The following is a 20,317-nucleotide window of genomic DNA, read 5'->3' as shown; positions in this document are numbered from 1 at the left end:
AACTGGAGTCCATTTGCTTTGCGGTCCCGGGAGGAAGTGCCGAATGTAATCGAAAGCGCTGTCCATGCGAAAATGGCAGAGCCACAAACTAATCGCCAGGAGAAACCAAAACCCAGGCCTGCGAAAACTTGTTATTGATAATTGGCCCTTGCAAATTGCACACATGTGGTCAACTTATTAGCCATTTCATTTACTTTCGACTGCTCGAGGCCGGGTTCTCGATTGTGCTCTTCAATTTATTTTTAAATTGCCAATTGCGGTAGAAAGTCATTTCCAAATATTTGGAAAATAGGGAGATACCAAGATGCTTGCATGATTCTAATAACTATTCGAAGTAAGCGATGAAAGGTGCTTTAAATACATGTGTGAAATCTAAATAGATATATTAAAAAGAGGGACAGATAAAATATCCATTGGATTCTACATTATTCTCATCTTTTATATCCCTTAAAAGTATATAAAATGTTTTTAGCAAGGTTTACTTTCAAGCAGGAACTTCAGGGGAACTCACACCTTACCCTATCCCACATGTGTATTTAATTATATCACTAAAGCATGCACTCAGATGCAAAGTCGGGCACTTGTTGTTAATAAAAATCAGAAGGAACTTCCACCAACCTGCTTGCGCCTTTTGCCAAGCACTGGGGCTTTTCCTCGCCACATAGGTAATCCCATCCAAGTGCATCCAGTAGTTCGGCTGCCCCGAAAATTTTCCCCTGGCCGCCGGGTTTCGATTTGATTCTGTGGCGCTTTTTAGTATCGAAATTGAAAATGCAGCTGGCCGGCATTCGCCTGTGTTGGTTTTTCCGGCGGTGCGGTGGGATAAAGGGGTATAGCTTTTCCTTTGGTCCCCTTTTTTGTTTTGCATGTGTAATCCGATTGCAGGCGAGGAAAAGTGAAATGTCTGGGAACGTCATCATCAAGCGAGGAGGTCTCTTTTTACCTCCACCAATTTTTTTGGCTTCTGTGTTTGCCCGTGAAATTGAAAACGGCAGCCGCAAATTAGAGGGGGGAAGCGAGGCGCGGGGAAACAATCGATAGGCCGCCGAAATGGCCATTGAACCCCACAGAAAATCCGGCAAATCTATTAAAGCCAAGACTTAGGCTCTCGAGGACTTTGGGGGCGTTTGCTTAACAAATTTGCCGCCGTCCATTAACACGGCTGCCGCTGTCGCATCCTGGGGCCAAAAAAGCGGGAGGAAGCTGCGCTACAGAGCCAGGATGTCCGGCATTTATTTCGTCCTCGCCGCTCTTCCGTTTTTTATGCCTTGATAAGACGGGCCCCTCCAAAAAACCAGAAAACATATGCCAGCAAATTCAAATGGGAAATGAAAGAGATTTTTATCGTCCGGCAGCAGCATAACGCATAAACTCGGCCAACACGAAAATCCATTTTATCATCTTATTATTATTATATTTATTCATTTTCCCGGCGCCCGTCCTTTGTCCAAAGCAAACTATTAAATAAAATGTTGTTTGGCCTGCCCATCGTTTTTGATTACAGTCCTGGGAGTCCTGGGATTTCGCTGGCCCAGTTGCGCACTCTGGGGGAGATCATGTGGGGTGCGGATTACGCTGCACGGTTCTGGTGTTTTGCCAGCTCAACTGACTATCAAATAGCGTTTGGAGGTAGTGTACGATGGTGGGATTCTGGTAGATTAGTAATTTCTTATAACTAATAATTAATACTGATAAATAATAAGTGTAAATAATAAGATACGTTTTTAAGCTGTTTGAATATCTATATTTATTTTAAGATCTTAAAAAGTAGTTGTTCCCATTTAAGTATGGTTATCACACACAGCTTTGCCTGAACTCATTTGGTTGTCTTCAAATAAAAAGGATAACTTACCTAGTGGATTTTCTACATCATTGAAGCAATTTGTTTTTTTTTAACTATCTGTGGCATTTTTCCAGAGTATCTGTAAGTGCCTTTCCTTCCCGCCAATATCACTTTTAATTCGTACCTCTTGTGAGGACGACAGGGGCGCAGCTTTATTGTTGTTCGGTGGGCGTGGCGGAAATTAGTTTTTTTACGGGACAACGTGCGCCACGCCCCGCCCCCCATTATCCTGCGCCTCCTTGGGCTTTGTCCTTTTGGCGGTGAAAGCGGTGAAGGCGGCGAAAGCGAGAGGCGAAGGCTTTCGGAAATAAGTAATTGTTGCGCTGTTACAGGTAATTTCCTCCCGGGTCGGGGATTAGCCCCAGAAACAGAGACAAAAAGCGGTGCGTTCTATATGTACTCGTATATTTGTTGTCCTCATATACACATATTATATATAGCTTTGGGGATGTATGTATATAATTATGTTTAATTTGTGGCCTGCAAATCTTTTTACACATGTCAGTATATAGCACTATTTCGAGGGACTTTAACACACAACAAGGGGCAAGCTGATTCCGGGAAGTTACACAATGTATATCTATATATATATTTTAGCTATAATATTTTGCTGTCCTTTTTTTACACTACACACTTGGTGTTCGCCTTGGTTTCGCTACTTAATTCGTTAAACATACAAAGCATTTAGTTGGTTTTCACTATGTGATGAATATATGTATTCGTATTGGTTTAATTACGCTATATGGTACTATATTTAGGATTATTCGGTGGAGTTTCTGCTGCTCCAAAAAAATTTACATTATGCCGTACAACTCTCTACGCCGCTAAGTGAACTCGATTTGTATCTTCGTATATATAAACCTCGCGGATCCAGTTACATTAGGACACTCGTCTAGTTCAACGGGTTATCGTGGTTATTGGGCGCTTGACCCAAAAATTTACTCTTTTCCGGCTCGTTTGTGGTGCTGTGTGTGATGGGGCTTGTGGGTTATTTCGGGGTCCTTGGGCAAACAAGAAATCAACTGAATTTGCCCGACAATCAGCGAGTTGTGAGCTCAGCTCGGGCCAAATTTGTTTGTGCGAATTAAACAATTTTTGCCAAATTGAACTCCAAAAATCTACGTGGGCCCTCGCTCCTTTCGGAAGTCTATTATTTATTTACGTGTGAAATGGAAGCCAAGCTCTTCGAACACTTTTCAGTCGGCTGAGCTGACCCTCGGCCCGAAGTACACAGGAAACAATGTGTAGGAGGTAGTGATGGGAAAAGCTCAGATCAAGAAAAAAATGTATCTTAAGAAAGATATACATAAAATAATATTTAATAATAATATTTAAGAGCTCCAAGCTTAGCTAAATTAATGAATAATAAAAATAATAAACAATAAAATATATTTTAACAAATAAGTAAGCATAATAATAGTAAATCTAAAATAGTTACTATTAAATATATTTCTTGTGTTTCGTAGGCTGCCAAAAATAAGAAACACGTTTTTTATATTTAATAAAAATGTCAATTGCATTTGTAAAGTTTTTTAAGTTTTAACAATATAGCTCTTATTGCTTGTAGACATTTTTGGCTGTGTGGGCCAAATATTTGATTTGGCAATCAGGCGCAAATACAACAAATTTGCCACAAGAGTGGGTGGTGGGCGACAGAGGGCAGCTGGCAGTGGGCAGTGGGCGGTGGCACCTGGCAATTGCCTTGTCCAGTTCCCGTGTCAAATGCATGTCACACACACAAATGGACACACACCCAAAGTGTGAAATGAAAACACGGCAGCAACCGAAACGCGTTACAAAATGTTAATTTGCACTGACATTGGCGGGGCGGTGGGTGGCAGCTGGGCGGCAGGGGGTGGCCAGTGGGGCGGTGGCAACTGCGGCAGGTGCCTCGCCTGGCCACAAGGCAGCAGCTTTGTGCTCTACAGGCATTAACAAACAGCAGCAGCAAAAACAACTGCAACAACATTTGCAATCAGTCGCCAGCCAGCAGCAACAACAACAGGCCGCTTGATGATGACGATGACGAGCGACCGCTAACACCAACCGAGCTGCAACCAAATGACCAATGAGCCAACCACTGCCCACACACACACTCAGCCAGCTACCCACACACATGGTGGGACAGACACACAGACGGGGGGGAGATAGAGAGTCGACCATGTGTCAGGGCAAGCTTGTCGCTCGTTATACCCCTTAAGAAGGCTAGGGGGTATGATAGACCAGAGAGAAATTGAAAAAATATTCATTTACGCCATCTCGAAATTTGATTTTTTGTAATACTCAAAAAACCGCCTTCTAAATCACCTAGGTCCCTCTAGCAAACCCCTAAAACCCATTGCATACTTCTAGGCAGCTGAAGAATTCCTAGGTATATGTGTTAATATACGAATGATTTTTGGGAAATTATTATGATTTATGATTATATATTTTACAATAATCATTATAAATATATACGACTTAAGGTCGTGTTCTTCCGTAACTACTTTAAACGTCTTAAAGTAAGAAAGTTTAAGGGTTCTTCAAGGAAACCTTAAAATCCATTGCATACTTTTGAGCACCCGAGCAAAAGCTTAAACTTCCTATATATTTCTGTTAATATCTTTAAAATATTTTCAAAATTAATCGGACACATTATAACAGCTTTTGAAAACTTTAATAACATATTAATATCTTTTAGAATTTAAAAATCTTAAAAGCTTTCAAGCAATTGAAATAAAACCCCTGAAAAATTCTGATTTTCTCAGCTGCACCTCCACAGTCAACCCAGGGTGCAGGGTATCAATGACTGCCATAGGAATTCGCAGCGAGTGCCGCTGGTCGTTGGGTCAATGTTGATGCTGATAAGTAGCAAAACATGAGGTCGCCTGTAATTATGCGAGTGTTGCAAGTTAATTGCAATTGTGTGCAACTGACGGTAGCGAGATTAATTAAATTCATCCCGGGCACGGTACGGCACTCGCGTTGGCAATTGCAATTGCTGCTGCTGTTGCAGTTGCAGCAACGCCGCTGCCCCGCAGCAACATCCTCCTGCTGCTGGCTGCCATCACTCAATGCCAGGACAAGGCAATGGGGACAGTCAATCTGTTTATTTGCTTGTCCCGCCCACCGGCCCACAGCCCGCCTTAACCCACTGGTGCCCCCTGAACACCGCATGGCTGGCATTGTTTAAAGTTTACTAATTTCATGCGCACTGCTGCTCGCCCGCATTTGTGTTAGTTAAGTGATTTATTGTCGCAAAATTGTCATTATTAAAAATTAATGATGTCATAATTAAGTGTGTTGCTGCCGTGCATGTTGCTGCTGTGCAGTTGCTGCTGTGCGGTTGCTGCTGTGCTGTGCGTTTTATTGTGAAATGATTTACATGGCGTCACGGCCGAGGGGCGAAACATTAGCTGCTCCGGACATTTTAGCAGCGCAAATTTATGAACTGCAAACAACAAATATGCTCGATTCAATTTAATTTCCATAATTTAATTAGTCTTGTGTGGACAGCAGCGATAGCCCCGAAGGGGTAGCCCGTCCCGGGCACGAGGGTGTGCTGTTCAGGGGGCTAAGGTCCGGGCACCCCGTGCTGGGGGTGCCATTTGCATAACTAGTCGGCAAGTGGTTGCCCCTGCCCATCTGCCGGGTGTTCCGGTTCGATTCGGGCCTGAAAACAGAACGAGATATGATAATGGCGCCTCGAGGAAATCGAACTGGCCAGCCAACTGCTCCCCTGGAGTTTCGTTGCATCACAAGCCCACTTTCCCCACTTTCATCCGCTATTCCGCTGACTGTGCGATGTCAAAGGGTTTGATGGCTGCTCATAAAAATATTGCAACATTTTACACGTTTTTTGGGCCCATCATTTGGGCGGGGATAAAAAAGCCGAATTAGAGAAAGCAAAAACGCCAAGTCATCAAATGTTTACTCTGCTGGCAGGATTAGTTGTAGGAGAATATTGCTTTGAAATAAATGTATGAAAGATCAAGTTATTAAAAATAACTTTCAAACCACAATTCTTTAAAAATGAATAAACTAGTTCCCATTTCTCTTTTTCACAGGGCAAAGCCCCGTCGACTCTTTTATTTGCTTGGCCCCACACCCGCAGAAAAATGAATGGCTGCGAATTTGTCACTTTGTCAAATTGCAATAGTTGCAGGTCTGTTCCGAATGGGTTTTCCCCGCTCCGACTGTCATGATCGATGGTGTCTTTTATCCGGGTCCGAAAGGCACACCAGCTCACAGCAGCCACAGCTCAATGTATTAAAAATAATCACCGAAATGGCCAATAGCCGAGATAATAGCCGAGATGGCCAACTGCAATCGCATATGCATGAAAATAAAATGATGTAAAACTACATATTCATCCGCCCGCCGCAATTTTTATGGCGGCGATAAAATGGTAGTTTCCATTGAATGATAAAAGACGAAATGGGAGTAAAAATTGACCATTTTGAAGACGGGAAAGTAGGGCTTAACCCCTTGCAGGCCGGAAACGGGTTAATTTAAAGCTGCTACCTGCACTTTGCAGCCATTTGGAGTCCGGCTGCCTGCCAATATGTGCCGTCTGGTCGTATCCGGTGGTCAGCCACGCCCGCCTCCCCGCCCACCGGCGCAGCTTGCAACATAACTTCGTGCAGAAGCCACCGCAAATCAGTTTGGCCAGAGCCGCCTCGCCCAGTTGGCCCAAACCATTTGATTGATTGAAAGTCAGCCAAAGTTGGAATCGAGTTGGCTGCAAATGAACTGATGGACCGGGCCATTCCCTGGCCAGGCTAATTAGGCCCCGTCAGGCTTGCTGGAGGCCACTTCAGATACCCTGTAAATCAAAGGTATTCGGGTGGATGTTTAAAATACTACATTTACGATGTTTGGAATAGATAGAAGGCTACTTTAGATTGCCATATTAAACATATTTTCATTTGAAAAATTAAATGTATACGTAACAATCATCATTTTTTATACTCTTTCAAAATCCATAATAAATAATAAGAGATGCAGACAGCCCGAAGGCCAAGCCCAAAATGCACAGGCCATCAGTCGCCGGCAGCAGCTGCCGCTTGATTCGCCCAAATAAATTACACTTGCCATGTATTAATTTAAGTCATAATTTCCCATTGGCAAATCCCTCGATGCACAACCGAAAACAATGCAGAAACTGAAAAGCAACTAAATGAAACAAAGAGCTCCAAAAGTTTCAGTCGAATGCCAGGGCACACAGAACAACGACTGCAAAAAGGTCAACTAGTGCAAATAATGCAAATGTTTGTACAAATTATTATGTGATTTTGCAGGGGGTCGAAGGGGGCGGAGGAAAAGTTGTACAGCTTTGGCCAGTTTTCGGCCATGTCCCTGGCCACGCGGCGGATACGTAATCATTTTCCTTTCGGGCATTAAAAGTTGATTTTTATGCTGGCCAAAAACGCAAAACCCAACCAAACCGAAGCGAGAGACAGCCAGCACTTTCGTATTTAAACGTGATTTTAAATAACCGCAACAGATTTTGTGGTTTCATGTTGCATTTGCCGTTCGATAAGCGACAGCCCGACATCCCCGGGAGTACAGGGGTGGTTTAGGGTGGTCCAGGGATGCCCAGGGTGAGGCAGGGTGGCCCAGGGTGGCCCGGGGTGGTTTCTGGCTGCCTGGCGAGTTGGTTTGATAAGGTCCCCGGTTGCACAAACCGGCGGGGAACTGGCTGGATCCTGCGGTCAAGTGCATTTAAAATGCAAAATGCACGCATTTGCGGCAACACTGCCACGCTGGCGGAGCTCCGCGTCGGGATTACGTATTAAAAATGCCCAAATTCATAATTTTAAAATTGCAATTAATGTGCAAGTATTTTAAGCCCTCGATCCCTGGGGGACCTTTTTCTCCGCTCAAAAGGGTCAACAAATTGGTAGTTCGTCACGCTTTGCCCCGTCAAATGGCAAAGCAAATAGGCATTTTTGCCATTAGAAAATGCAATTATTAGCTTAGGGGTAATGTAATGCAGAGCAAAATTAAAGCCTTTTTATAACATTTTTAAGCCGAAGAAAATGTGAATGTTCAAATATGGGCTGAAAAATATACCAATGCCAATACGCCTGACTTTTTGCAACGAGTGTAATTAATATTAATAATCATTTTTTACCACCGCGTACTCACAGAGATTAACACTTGATTATTGTTAATGGTATTACCTAATGCACACACAGTCTAACACACACAAACAGAGGCCGCTCTATACACATTTAGGGGGCATAAACAAACAGCTTTCGTGCCCGCCGATTTGGGTGCGGATTTAAAGTCTGTTCTTTGGGTGGGTTTTGCATAATGCCTGCCACAACACTAATGACAGTGTTGAGTAACGGCTATCGATGCGCGTGTTCGGCGTTCTGTGTTCTGTGTATTATTTTGATCTTTTCACGTTGTCAGGCCTAACTTAAATATACAAGAGTTTGGTTTTGTGGATTACGATAATGGTTATGTCGGTAATTATGATTACTAGTCATCGCTATTCTTAGTTGGTTTGCTTTGTTTGTTGTTATTGTACTTACACTACGCACACACAAAAAAAATTTAACCTCTGACTGCAATCAAGGTCTGATTGATTTTCCGGGGAGACAAAAAAATGCACGTTTAATGCTAGTTATCGTAATCGTAGTCGCTATCCATTATTCCTTTGTTTATATCTGCCTATTTATATATATGTATGTGTTCCAAACGCCATTTTGCTGCACTGATTCCTTTGTGATCCTTTCCCCAGCCCATCTGAGCCTCGTCCTCCCTCTTCCATCTTAGTCCTTCCCCTTCGAGTCCTTTCCTCGGCATCGCCTTGTCTATATGTATGTTTAGTGGAAGCTCCTGTTGCACGCCGCTCGCTACTTACGTCATACGCTTACGATACGTTACGTTACGTTACCATCACGTCTCTGACTCCTAGTTCTGTTTCCAACTGGTTGCTGCAAAATATAAATAGTTTTTGTTTAGCCAAAATTGTAAGAATCGAAACCGTCTGAGGGCCCAAAAGTCTGCAGTAAAATAGGGAATGATTGTCAGTCAGAGCTATTCACTGTAATACTGCGTTAAAAATATCTTATTGCATACTTTTGGGAAATAAACATTTAAAGTAGATTTAAAAATGCTTTCTTATGTTAGAAATCCAGCAAAAATAGTTTTAAAAAATGTTTAAAATTATTTTGTATACGATAAAGCTAGTTTGTTTTTATGCTTATTAAAATTTGAAAATTTAAACTGCCAAACTGTCTTTTCTGGGAAATCACCTACATTGCCTTCAGATTTCCAGTAGTATTTTACCTTTGTAGTAGACCTCGCGGTACATGGTGGGGCAGGCGGCCTTGCCGTTCGTCTTCGTCGTCTTGAAATCAATGTTGGTGCGGATGGGCCGGTGCAGCAGCGGCTGGGGCGGCCTGTAATTGTTGCCCAGGGGCGCCTTCGGGTGGTCGGGGCTGCCCTGCATCAGGCGGCGCAGGGCGTGCAACTGAAGTAAAATAAAAAAATAAAATATTTGCGTTTAAGATCATAGCCTTATTTCTCAATGATTATATTCGTAAATATTGAAACATAGCTAAAAGTATGCACAATCTATAAACAGAGTAGTTAAATACTTAAAAACCATAATAAGTTCTTATATAGCCCGCGTAAAAAGTATGTTGGCTACGGTGCGAATGAGTAATAAGAGTTAGCTAGTTTCTGTGTGCCCTCAGCCAAAACTCGACCGGCATCATCGAGACACGGAAGTAGATCAACAATGGCTCGACAATAAGCCAATCCTCCGATGGAGATAAGCCGTAGAGCCCATCCATCGTTCTAACGTGCATAATTATAAACTCTTGCGCAAACACACAGCATCATCGATCCGCACTTAGCAAAAAATCAAGCTTGACACAAATTGCTAATCCTAAAAATAAGCGCTCGCTGAACAAAAAACTCAAAAAGAAGGAAAACCCTAAGGATACATATTCCCAACACACTTACAGAGAGGGAAAAGCATCGATGAGCCGACAGCAGCAGCAGCAACAACAACGAGTCAATAACACTTAATCTACTCAATCTGTTTATCAATTGACTTCCGTCAAAATCGCTTTTCACGACAACGTGGCCGGGTTGATGTTGATTGAGGAGAGCGGGGCTTCAGTGGGTTAAGGGTTCGGATCGGCGCGGCAAGGGGTGGTGGGGAATGCCCGTTCAAGTGTGAATTAAGTTGGGTACTCGTACGTGTGTGTGTGGATGTCCCGAATGTATGCAACACTAAATGGCACTCAAGGATTAAAGCCCGATTCTGGCTGAATTGTGGTTTAAAAAGAAGGGGTTTCGTAACAAACATGGAATTTAGGCACAAAACATAAGACTGTCTAAGCTGGAATTGTAAGAGGATATAAGAAACTGAAACATTATTTCTAGAGGTTTAAAATCATTACAAAAGGCGCCTAACAATATTCTTCAAATTAATTCTTTCAGCATTTGATTATAAAATAAATCACAGCATACTTTTAGGCAGTTTAATTTCGGTGTTTTAAGTGTCTAGAGCGATATATCTCCAGAGGTTTCAATCATCAAAAGAGGTTTCTCAAAGTGGTCTTCGAAGCTCGTTTCGACAATTCTCAAGGCATACTTTTATGCAACTTTACAAACTATTTCAAACATCTAGAGATTTCAGATAGCTTTTTTTAAAAGGTGTGTTACTACCAATGTCAGTTTAAGAACAGGTGTTAAAACCTTTAACCCTGTGGATGCCATCATCTTCCGGCTTCCCGGCTGCGACAGAGCGCAAGTTAATGGGTTAATTGCAATTTCAGCTCATGTCGCGCAGCTTCCTGTGCTCTCTGTCTCGATTTCGCCCCCTCTGGCCCACTGGTGTTACTTTAATTTGGTAAATTATGTTTTGCCAGCAAGGTGCTGTCTCTCTCTGCCGCTCTGCTGCCGTCTCTTTCGCCGTGTGTGTGCGGTGCAGCCAGTAAATTACGCTGCCGGAGAACCGTGGACCGGAGTCCTCGTCCTCGTCCTCGCCCTCGCCCTCGTCCTCGTCGTCGTCCTCCTCCTCTTCCTCGCAGTCGTGCTCCGTGGCTGCCACAAGTTGTAATCATGTGCCCATGGGTGCCATTGAGCTTGTTGAAGTTTTTATGAGTCTGCCTGCTGCAGTCGCGTGTGTGATGGTGTCCCTTTTCCGCTTTTCCTGCATTTCCCGCCTTCGCCGCCCTGCTTACATTGTTTACACGTATGCCGCTGGCCACCATTCAGCCGCTCCAGAAAACCATCGAGACCACCAGAACCCTCGGCCACCCACAGCCCACCGCTGGCGTCTTTATTACAGCGCTGCACTTAATAAACATTTGTGTTAAATTTTTTCTCCCCCCGCTTTTTCAGCTGAGTGTGTGGCTCCTCGCTGCCTTCTGCTCGCCATTCCTTTGAGTTATGGACACTATCCACTTTGTTGCTCCTCCAGCAGCAACTCAATTTAAAACTTAAATGAAATTAGCTAATAAAACAGAAGAAGCCGGGGAGCAACGGACACCGGAGCACTGTATACTAATTAACAAACATTAAGGTGCTCATCACTCAAAATGTTTGTTGTCTGCTTTTGTTTTCGGAGTTTGTGGTGGGGCGAGGGGCATCTTGATGAATTCGGTGGGAAAAATTATATCGTTGACTTTTTACTTTGTGTTGGGAATGGTCCGCCACAAAAGGGATACCTTTATTGATCATATATATACTCACTACGAAATTTTAAAATAACTCATTCCTATATCTATATATACAAAACCATCTCCAAATGGGAAGTTTGTAAATTAAAAATATATTGACTTTACCCCCACTCGAACATAAATGCATTCCTTAGTATATTTTTAAATACCTGTTGCTTTGTGATGTAAATGGGCTTGTTGAGCACCACCCAAGTTACTGTTTCGTGGCAGGCTGGAGCCGTTGTTGATCCATCGTAGGTCATATAGTGATCCGTATCCGGAAGCAGTCCGCGGATTGAGAGGCGTTTAACAAACGCCTCATCGCCGCCATAGCGAATGCGCTCAAGCTGATCGGTGAGCATGCGCAGCTCGGGATTCGAGAGGTCTCCAAGCTGTAAAAGAGAAAATGGGTATTTTTGAAATTTGTAGTTTCTATAATCAGTGACCGCCAAAAAACTGCTGAACTCTTTTTTCACGTCCACAAAATGCATTTTTGTCGTGCAATTATTTAGAAATGCCTCATTATTTTATGCTCAGCATACTTTTCGGCACCTTTTAAAGTGATATCAAGCCCGAGTCTTTTACAATTCCTCGATAAAAATCGCCTTAAATAAAGCTCTTATCGTAGCCATTGTTTATTTGTGGCTCATAATTTTTGAGCCCCTTGGGGGATTACTTACCTGCAGCAGTATGGAGACGCCCACAATGCCCTGGGCGCGATTGAGGGCATCTGAGAAATTTGCATACAGCTGGGAATTGTAGCCGAATATTTGTATCTGGGGAGAAGCAGAGGGGAAACAAGGAGTCAGCTGGAGAAATATATACGGAGAGAGAGGCAGAGTGAGATATATGCTTGGGGTCTGAATAGTTCTCCCCTTTTTTCCTTTTCGCCTGACTGGCCTGTCTGGCCTGCCTCCATTCTTTATTTCTCGTGTGCTGTGGCCAAAACTTTATTGTTGCTCAATTTAAGCACAAATGCATACAGAGGCGGTGACAGCCAACACAACAAGGGGGCGTGGCTGGGGTCAACGAAAGCTTCGCCTTGTTTCGCATAAATTGCCCCAAAATAATCCCAACTATCAACAAAATGCACACAAATACAAACACAAACATTAGAGCACGTGGGCAAAAACACACACTCACAGCCGCACACTAGGAGTTTGGATAGAAGATCAAGCAACAGAATCAGCAAATATTTTGCTTTTAGCCAAGACACCAAAAGGGCCAAGATTTTTCTTCCTCTTCCACCCACAAGCACACAGACACGTCTGCATTTGCACTTTTGTTTCATGTTGGCAACAAACGCCTACAGATGAAGAGGAACCGAGAGAAAGGGGAGAATGGTGGAATGGGAGATGGTAGAGGAGAAAGTGGTAGAAAGGGGAAAAGCAGGGGTCGACAGCGCACAATGAATCCAAAGCAAATGCTTAAAGTGAGGGTTGCACAGAAAATGTATCGGTTATCGATAAAATTTACAAAGCAACCGTCGATTGTTGGTTTGATCGTTCTTTGACGTAATCCCTTAGGTCTTTCGAGAAGTGCAGTTCGATTTAATGTGGTTGCCAATGAGTTTTGTAGAAGAAGACGTTCTTATAATCTATACGTAAAAGTAAATTTATTTTTAAATTATCATAACTATGTCATGTCATGTATTTTTAAATGGATTTGCAGTCCTGCAATCTTTGGATCCAAATATTCCTTTGAGTTTACTTTTCGAGCATCCCTGTGAGCTTGTGTAACATGTGTGCATGGATTTTCGGGGGATTTGGGCGTGGGATATGTTTGTTTTTCGACCCGGGAGTGTGCTCGTGCCTGTGTGAGTATCTCTGTGTGTGTGTGAGGAGCGTAGGTGTGAGTGCACTCGCTGGTTGACCAGACCAGACGCACCGAGCGGAAGGAAATGCTGCAGACAATAGTGAAAATAATAATAATAATAGCAGAGTGCACATACTGATGCCCGGCGGGCGGGGCCGTAGGCGCTGGGCAGTTAATAGTAGTAGCCCTGAAAGCCCTTCTCCTCCTCTTCCCCCCAAAGGACCCTGCCACATGTCCTGTTCCGACTTTTAACTCCGCTTTTTCCCTGGGAATTGCACATGCCGAAAGGAGAATGCCTGAAAAGAGCAAGGAAAGCGAGGAAATGAAGGGCGGCAGGCGGAAGGCGGCGAGGCGTGCATTTAAATATTAAAAAACTACATGCTGCAATTTTAATGTGTGCCCAGCAAGGCAAATAAAAATTAAATTAAATTAAAATTTCCCCAAAAGTTCCTCTTCCCCGAGTGTTTGGTGAAGTTGCGATTGCCGCAGCGGCGGAGAACGGGTGGCAAAAATGGCAACTAATGCAAATAGAACTGAAGTTTCTATCAAAAAATGAAGAGCTCGGTGGGTACAGTGCATTGCGCCAGTAACTGCAGGCTTCAAAAAAATAAGTCGGTCTTAAGGAAGTTCAAATCATATTTGAAGGTTTCTAAACGTATGCAATATAATTAAAATAATTCAATTTTTTTAGGAGTTAGTGTACGATACACTGACCTTTGCTTATTAATTTACCTTCTATATCTCCATTTGCAGTTGAAATAATCATCGATTGCGAAACGCACTGTCCCTGCGTATATGTGCATGTACTTAAGTGTATTTGGGAGTGCTGGTGGAAATGAAATTTTGACGAGACCACGGCACACAGAAGATGGTGGGGTCCTCAACGCTCCTCTCAGTTTCCTACCGAAGGACTGGGCACACTCCAGCCCCACACAAAATAGCTTCCTGCTCAGACACCCAAAAATAGGAGCAGATTCTGGGTGTTAACTGCACGGGAAAGCCGAACAACTTAACAACCAAGCAGCTTTGCCAGTTGAACAACAGATGCTGCACTTTTTGTTGGTAATTAAAAATTTAGAAGAAAAAACTAGTTTTGAAACTATGAAAGTTGGAGTAGACGATGTAGGTTGGAGCGCTTTGAATAAGCAAATATTAAATAATACATTTTTGGCAAAAATAATATAGAGCTGTCTGAGGGTGGGGAACGAAACCTCTCCAAAACCGCCTCAAACGAGCAATCAAGCAAGTTTAAACCATAAATAGACAGATTTTATGCTATTGAATTAAGCCCACTGCTTTTGCCTCAATGGTCCCTAAATCGAATTAAACTCCTCTCTCGCAAAGCAGCCAATAAATTGAATTTCGCAATACATAAATCACCTCAGCCTGCTCAATTTCTTATGCCTTCACACCTTGGGCCTAATATCTATGAAATTGAATCATAAAGACAACGAACTACCCCCTCTTTTCTTTTTGTGTGCCCAGTGGCAACAACACAATAAGTGGGAGCTGTGTGGGGGAGGAAAATTATACAATATTTGACCGCAAACTAAAATGTTATATTTCCGTTTCATTAAACAGCCAAAGCCTGTGGCAAGGCAAATAAATGCCAGGCAGTGTGTCTGCGAAGGCAACAACGGCGATACAGGGATAAGACAACAACAGCAATAACGGGGCAACAACAACAACAAGGGCAAATAGTGTAAGTACCAGCAAATAGCCGGACAACAAGCCGGCCAAAACGCAAAGAGCCAAAAGCCTAAGCGGTGTTAGGGGACGCCCCTTTCCCTTCCGACTGCCTTCCTTTCGCCCTCCAACCCCCTTTCTTTCCATCCACACACCTTCCCTCACCCTCCCCCAGCCATTCCATTCCCTCTAGTGTTTGTTTGAACAAAGCCAGCTCCTCTGGCACATTTCTTGGCCAACACAACGACACTAACACACACAGCTGCAGAGGAAAAGCTGGCCCACAACACACAGATAGACACACGCAGAGCAAAGGCAACTTAATCAGATCAATTACACATGTTTTCACTGCATGGATTCCGCAGACCGGAGAGCCCGGAGCCCCAGACTCAGGCCTAGTCTGCAGTCCTGTGTAGTCCGCACCCGGCCCGCAGTCCTCGGACGGGGGCTCCCCGACTGCCTTAGCCCCACAGCAGGAGCAGGAGTCAAAGCGACCAGCGCGACGCCAGCTGGTGAAACTTTGCCTGGCCAGCACAGTGGGTGCTTCTGCCTCATGGACCCCGCCACACAGTCAATAAGCAGGCCCTTACAGTGGGGAGATTCCGAGGAACCAGCGGTAAAAATAATAATATATCAAATTGCTGGCTTCATGAAAATTTAACAACCTTTTATTCATCTGTTAATTTATAAAGCTGTTTAACTTATATATAAGTCAAACATTTTTTTATTTTTATGTAAAAATACAATAGGTGGGTTAAAAACATTTTCTTCAATCAAAACCTTGTTAAATTTTCCCCTATCTTATTTTCCCTGCGGTTTTCGGAGCAAGAAGCTAGTTTTATTTCGGAGTTACAAAACACCGTCCCAAATCAATTGTCAAAGCAATAAACCCATAAAATTATACTGCAATCAATGCAGATAACCGTTTTCATGGCTCATTCCCAGTGCTAAGATAAGGAGGTAATAATTTGTGGCTTGTTCTTAGCCTTTAAGATTTCTGTGATTCGCAATAAATGCAGATAACAATGTTCCAATTTTTCCTTTATTACGAGCGTTGAACTAAAGACTAAATATAGGTGTGATAAAGCAGTGACGAAAAATAAGGTTAATCGACTTAGGAGCTTGCATTTTAGTTTGATATTTTCTAAGCATATATAATAAGCAAATATGAATTTTTAGTTTAGAGACTATAGTAAAATATGTATGCTGCTTTAAATGTTCGATTTGATAACAGGTAAAATTAAATCAAATTATCAATTTTATTCATATATATGTTAAGTATTCTGATAGTATCTCGATTTAAATAGTAAACGTTATTCGAAAACGCCCACTGTGCACAAATATTTTTCCTAGCAGGGGTAACAGTGGGCTTATTGGTTTGGCCGGGGCATGTTGATGGAGGCGGAGTGTGGCAGGATGAAGGACGAAGGACGATTCAGGAGTCGGGACGAGGAGCAGCATTCTTGGCCCTTCAGCCGCTTGACTTGGCTTTCGTGCTGCACTGACCGGGCACGATAATATTGGCCATGGCCAGCAGGGAGGCGGGCTAGCAGCTGGGAGGTTTAGGCCGAGAACATGGCCTCATGTCAACACTTTGCCGCCTATGTCTGCCCCCTTCCTCCCCTCTCGCTTTGGTCTGTGTCAGTTTTCTAGACAAATGAAGCAAATTAGCTTAACAACGCACTGGGGACATTGTCAAACACGCACACACACCAGCAGGAGAAGGCCGAGGAGCACCAGAGGAAGGAGCCGATTTACCGGACCCAGATCGCTCCATTTCTGGCCGCAGTTTGTCATGGTTGTCTGGACAGCCTCCTCCGCCTCCTCCGCCTCCTCGAGCACTTGCCGATGCACTTGTAGCACTTTCGGCTAATTATGCCCTGGCACTAAGGCGACTGAAAAACAGGGAAATGCCAGGCGAATGCGATTTGCTGGCGTTCTGAAAACGCGACCAAATGGAAAGGCCGAGAGTGCGAAAGCAGTGCCTTGGGATAACAAAGGCTGCCTGTAGAATGTGATGCCCGGGCAAAGAGCGAACTGATTCAAATAGCACGGAACCGATGTCCCCAACAGTATGCAAAGAAGTACTCACTACTTGCTACTTTTTTACTGCAAAGGCACCTTAGCAAGTGTTTTCAAAACGAACTGTTTTTTTTTTTTTTTTTTTTTTTTTTTTTTTTTTAATTAATATCTTTATTTAATATAATCCAGGAACAGATCTAATTAAAGCCTTTAACCTAAATGTTTTCTTAAGTAAATAATCTCTTAATTATAAATTATAATTAGTTTTCAACTTGGTATATAGGAGTAGATCAAATTACGACTAGTTTCAAGTAAATAATATATTCATATTAGTCTCTTAGGAGCAGCCCAAAATGTCTTCTTTTGAGCCTGCGAATTGGGATAGCCCCCTGTAATCTCCGGGCTAGACGATTACGGTGGGCAGTTAGACGGTCGTTGTACCTGCTTGAGAAGAACGATATTTGGTCTTCAACAAGACTCAGGTTTAGGTCATTGTGAAGCGTTTGGCCGCTAACGAACCACTCACAGCCAGTGATTTGTCTTAATGTTTTGTTCTGGACGGTTTGGAAACGTTTTCGGTGGGACGCAGCCGCCACTCCCCAAATTTGGATTCCATATCTCCAAGTTGGTGCGATGATTTGTTGATAAATGTGCCGCTTGCATCTTAGAGATAGTTTGCTTTTCTTGTTTAGCATCCAGAATAATTGGTTCCGCTTTAGGTTGCACATTTTGACGACTCTGGCAATATGTTCTCGGAAGGTTAGGCGTTTGTCCAGTGTGAGGCCTAGGTATTTCGCCTTAGTCGCTTGCTCTATGTCCACATTATTAATGTGGACCACCGGAGTTGTTTTTCGGCGTAACGTAAAGCAAACGTTTACGCATTTGCTTTCGTTGATTTTGATATTGTTCGCCGTGGCCCATTTCTCGAATTCGTTGAGGTAGGTTTGCAGCGTTTGTGAAGACTCGGTCTCACTGTTCGAGGAGCTGAGAAAGCAGACGTCGTCAGCGAAGCTGGCCAGCAGCATTTTGCTGTTGTCGTAGGTCATTTCTTCATAGCTTGGCTTGGGGATGTCTGCTGTAAAGATGGAGTACAGTAGCGGTCCTAAGACGCTTCCTTGGGGAACGCCAGCTGTAATGGCAACATTTGCAGAGATTGCGTCTCTGGACTGGACGCAAAAATCTCTGTTTGTGAGAAACGATCTGATGAGCTCAAACAGGTTGGCTGGCAGCGCTGTTTTGACTTTGGCTAGTAGTCCCGGGATCCAAACTCTATCAAATGCCTGTTGTATGTCAAGAAAGATGCCGTTGCAGTATTCTTTATTGTCGTAGGCCTTCAGGATGTGATTGACTACACGGTGCAATTGCTCAATCGTACTGTGGCCGGCTCTGAATCCGAATTGGTGCATTGGGATAGTATCATTGTCTTCTAGGTGTATTATAAGTCGGGAAGCTATCAGCCTTTCCATTACCTTCGATAAAGAGGGCAGGAGGCTGATAGGCCGGTAGGAGCATGGATCCTGTTCCGGTTTCCCTGGCTTTAGAATCATACTGATTCTAGCACTCTTCCATTTTTTGGGAAAGTATTGCACTCTAAGTATCGCATTGAATATCAATGTGATAAGTAATAGTGCTCTCTTGGGAAGGATTTTAAGTACTGCGTTGCTTATTAGGTCATGACCTGGCGCCTTTCGACTTTTGAGGGTACGTATCATGTTTGAGACTTCTTCCAGACGGATATGTCTTATTGGAGGTGACATCTGGAAAGGGCGCTGTAGTATTTCGTTTATTCTGTTGATATCCTCCTCGGATGCGAAATTAAACGCAGTGAATCTGTCGCCAAGGTGTTCCGCAAATGTTTGTACTTGCTCTTCTAAGGAGCGACACCAGTTACCATTGCTGTTCTTCAGAGGCGTAACTTTCTGTGGCATTCTTTTTACTTTTTTGGTAAAGGACCACATATTAAAAATGGAATCATTAGAATAGTCCATATTGGTCAGCATATGTTCGAATTGCGCATTTTTCAATTCAGCCATGGCAACGTGAAGCTCTCTGGCGCATCTATGCCATTGAGCTTTATCCTCAGGACTGTGCGTTCGAATATAACGTCTTCTCAGTGCTCTCTTACGGACTAGAATCTCTGCAATGGTTGGGTCAATTCTATTCGAGTGGCGTATGAGGGCTCTGCCATGATTGTTTGCAGTGTACACGTTTGCACTCCTCGCCGCATTTGTCACGTTGGTAGTGAAGAGGTCTACAGCGTCGTCAATCTCAGCAGCAGAGTTGAGCTCAATGTTAAGGCGTATCGATCTACATAGTTCTTCCTTGAAAACAGCTACATTTGTGTGTTTGCTAAGAAGTTGTCTACGTTGAGTGCATTGTATGGCTTCTGTTTTTAATGTAGTGATGAGAGATAGGTGGTCCGATTCAAGGTCCCAGCTGTCTCTGATGCTTAGCTTGTCGTGTGGAATGTTGCGATAAATTGCAAAGTCTAAACAGGATGGTCTTCGATTTACTGCGCTTGGATAGTATGTTGGTGCTCCAGTCGCCAGGATGTTGGCGTTAATTGAGATGGCGCTTGCAGCAAGTAAGTTACCTCGGTGACAGGTGATCGCAGAACCCCACCATGGATGTTTGGCGTTCCAGTCTCCGCTGATAAATGATCTTGGGAAGTTGAAGTTAGCGAATATGTCATCAAATTCTGATTGAGTCCAGCTGAAGTTCGGAGGGCAATAGATTGATCCGATGAATATTTGTCCTATACATGTTTGGATTCTGGCACCCACGATTTGGACTTTAGCATGGACGATTGGCTCGATGGGAAAGTGATTGATCTTTTTGTTAACCAGGATTGCAGCTCCACCCCTGTGGCTGCCGTCAGGTAGATTTGAAGTGTAGACTTCATATCCAAATAGTTGAAGGTTGGATGTCTTCGTTTCAGTGAGAAGGAGAATGTCAATATTCTCTCTCTCCGCAAGGTGGCCGATTTCCGTCATTTTGCCGGCAGCACCTCGCGTGTTCCAGGTGAGAATTTTTATTTGGGACATTGTGTAAGTTGCGCGTTAATTGCAACCAGCATCTTCAGCATCTGGGCTTGCATGGCGTATAGACCTTCGATAGCTTTTGAGAGCGATGCAACTGCCATTTCTAGTTTAGATTCTTGTGCATTTTGCTGTTGTGACACATCTGGGAAAAAGTGCGCATGATTTTTTGCACCGTAGTGATGTTGCTGTTGAATGGCGTCCTGTAGCCTATTTGTTAGGTTTCCTGGTCGTTTGTTTTGTTT

General features: G+C 43.5%; 1 protein-coding gene across 2 annotated transcripts in view; it reads right to left on the bottom strand.

The window, feature by feature from the left end:
• Positions 1-8,398: 8,398 nt before the first annotated feature.
• Positions 8,399-20,317, bottom strand: part of LOC108023753 (carbonic anhydrase-related protein 10) — a 73,401-nt gene continuing 61,482 nt past the window's right edge. For both annotated transcript variants that reach the window (XM_044093513.2, XM_017093390.2), the window contains exons 6-9: positions 12,192-12,287; positions 11,682-11,903; positions 9,125-9,308; positions 8,399-8,769 (exon numbers count right to left, since the gene is read on the bottom strand). In XM_044093513.2, coding sequence (XP_043949448.1) covers positions 8,747-8,769; positions 9,125-9,308; positions 11,682-11,903; positions 12,192-12,287 — 525 coding nt within the window. In that variant the 3' untranslated portion in view covers positions 8,399-8,746. The remainder of the gene's footprint in view (positions 8,770-9,124; positions 9,309-11,681; positions 11,904-12,191; positions 12,288-20,317) is intronic.

This window comes from Drosophila biarmipes, chromosome X (assembly GCF_025231255.1).
Source record: "Drosophila biarmipes strain raj3 chromosome X, RU_DBia_V1.1, whole genome shotgun sequence".
NCBI classification, from domain to species: Eukaryota; Metazoa; Arthropoda; class Insecta; order Diptera; family Drosophilidae; genus Drosophila; species Drosophila biarmipes.
This window is presented reverse-complemented; position numbering and strand designations above follow the sequence as displayed.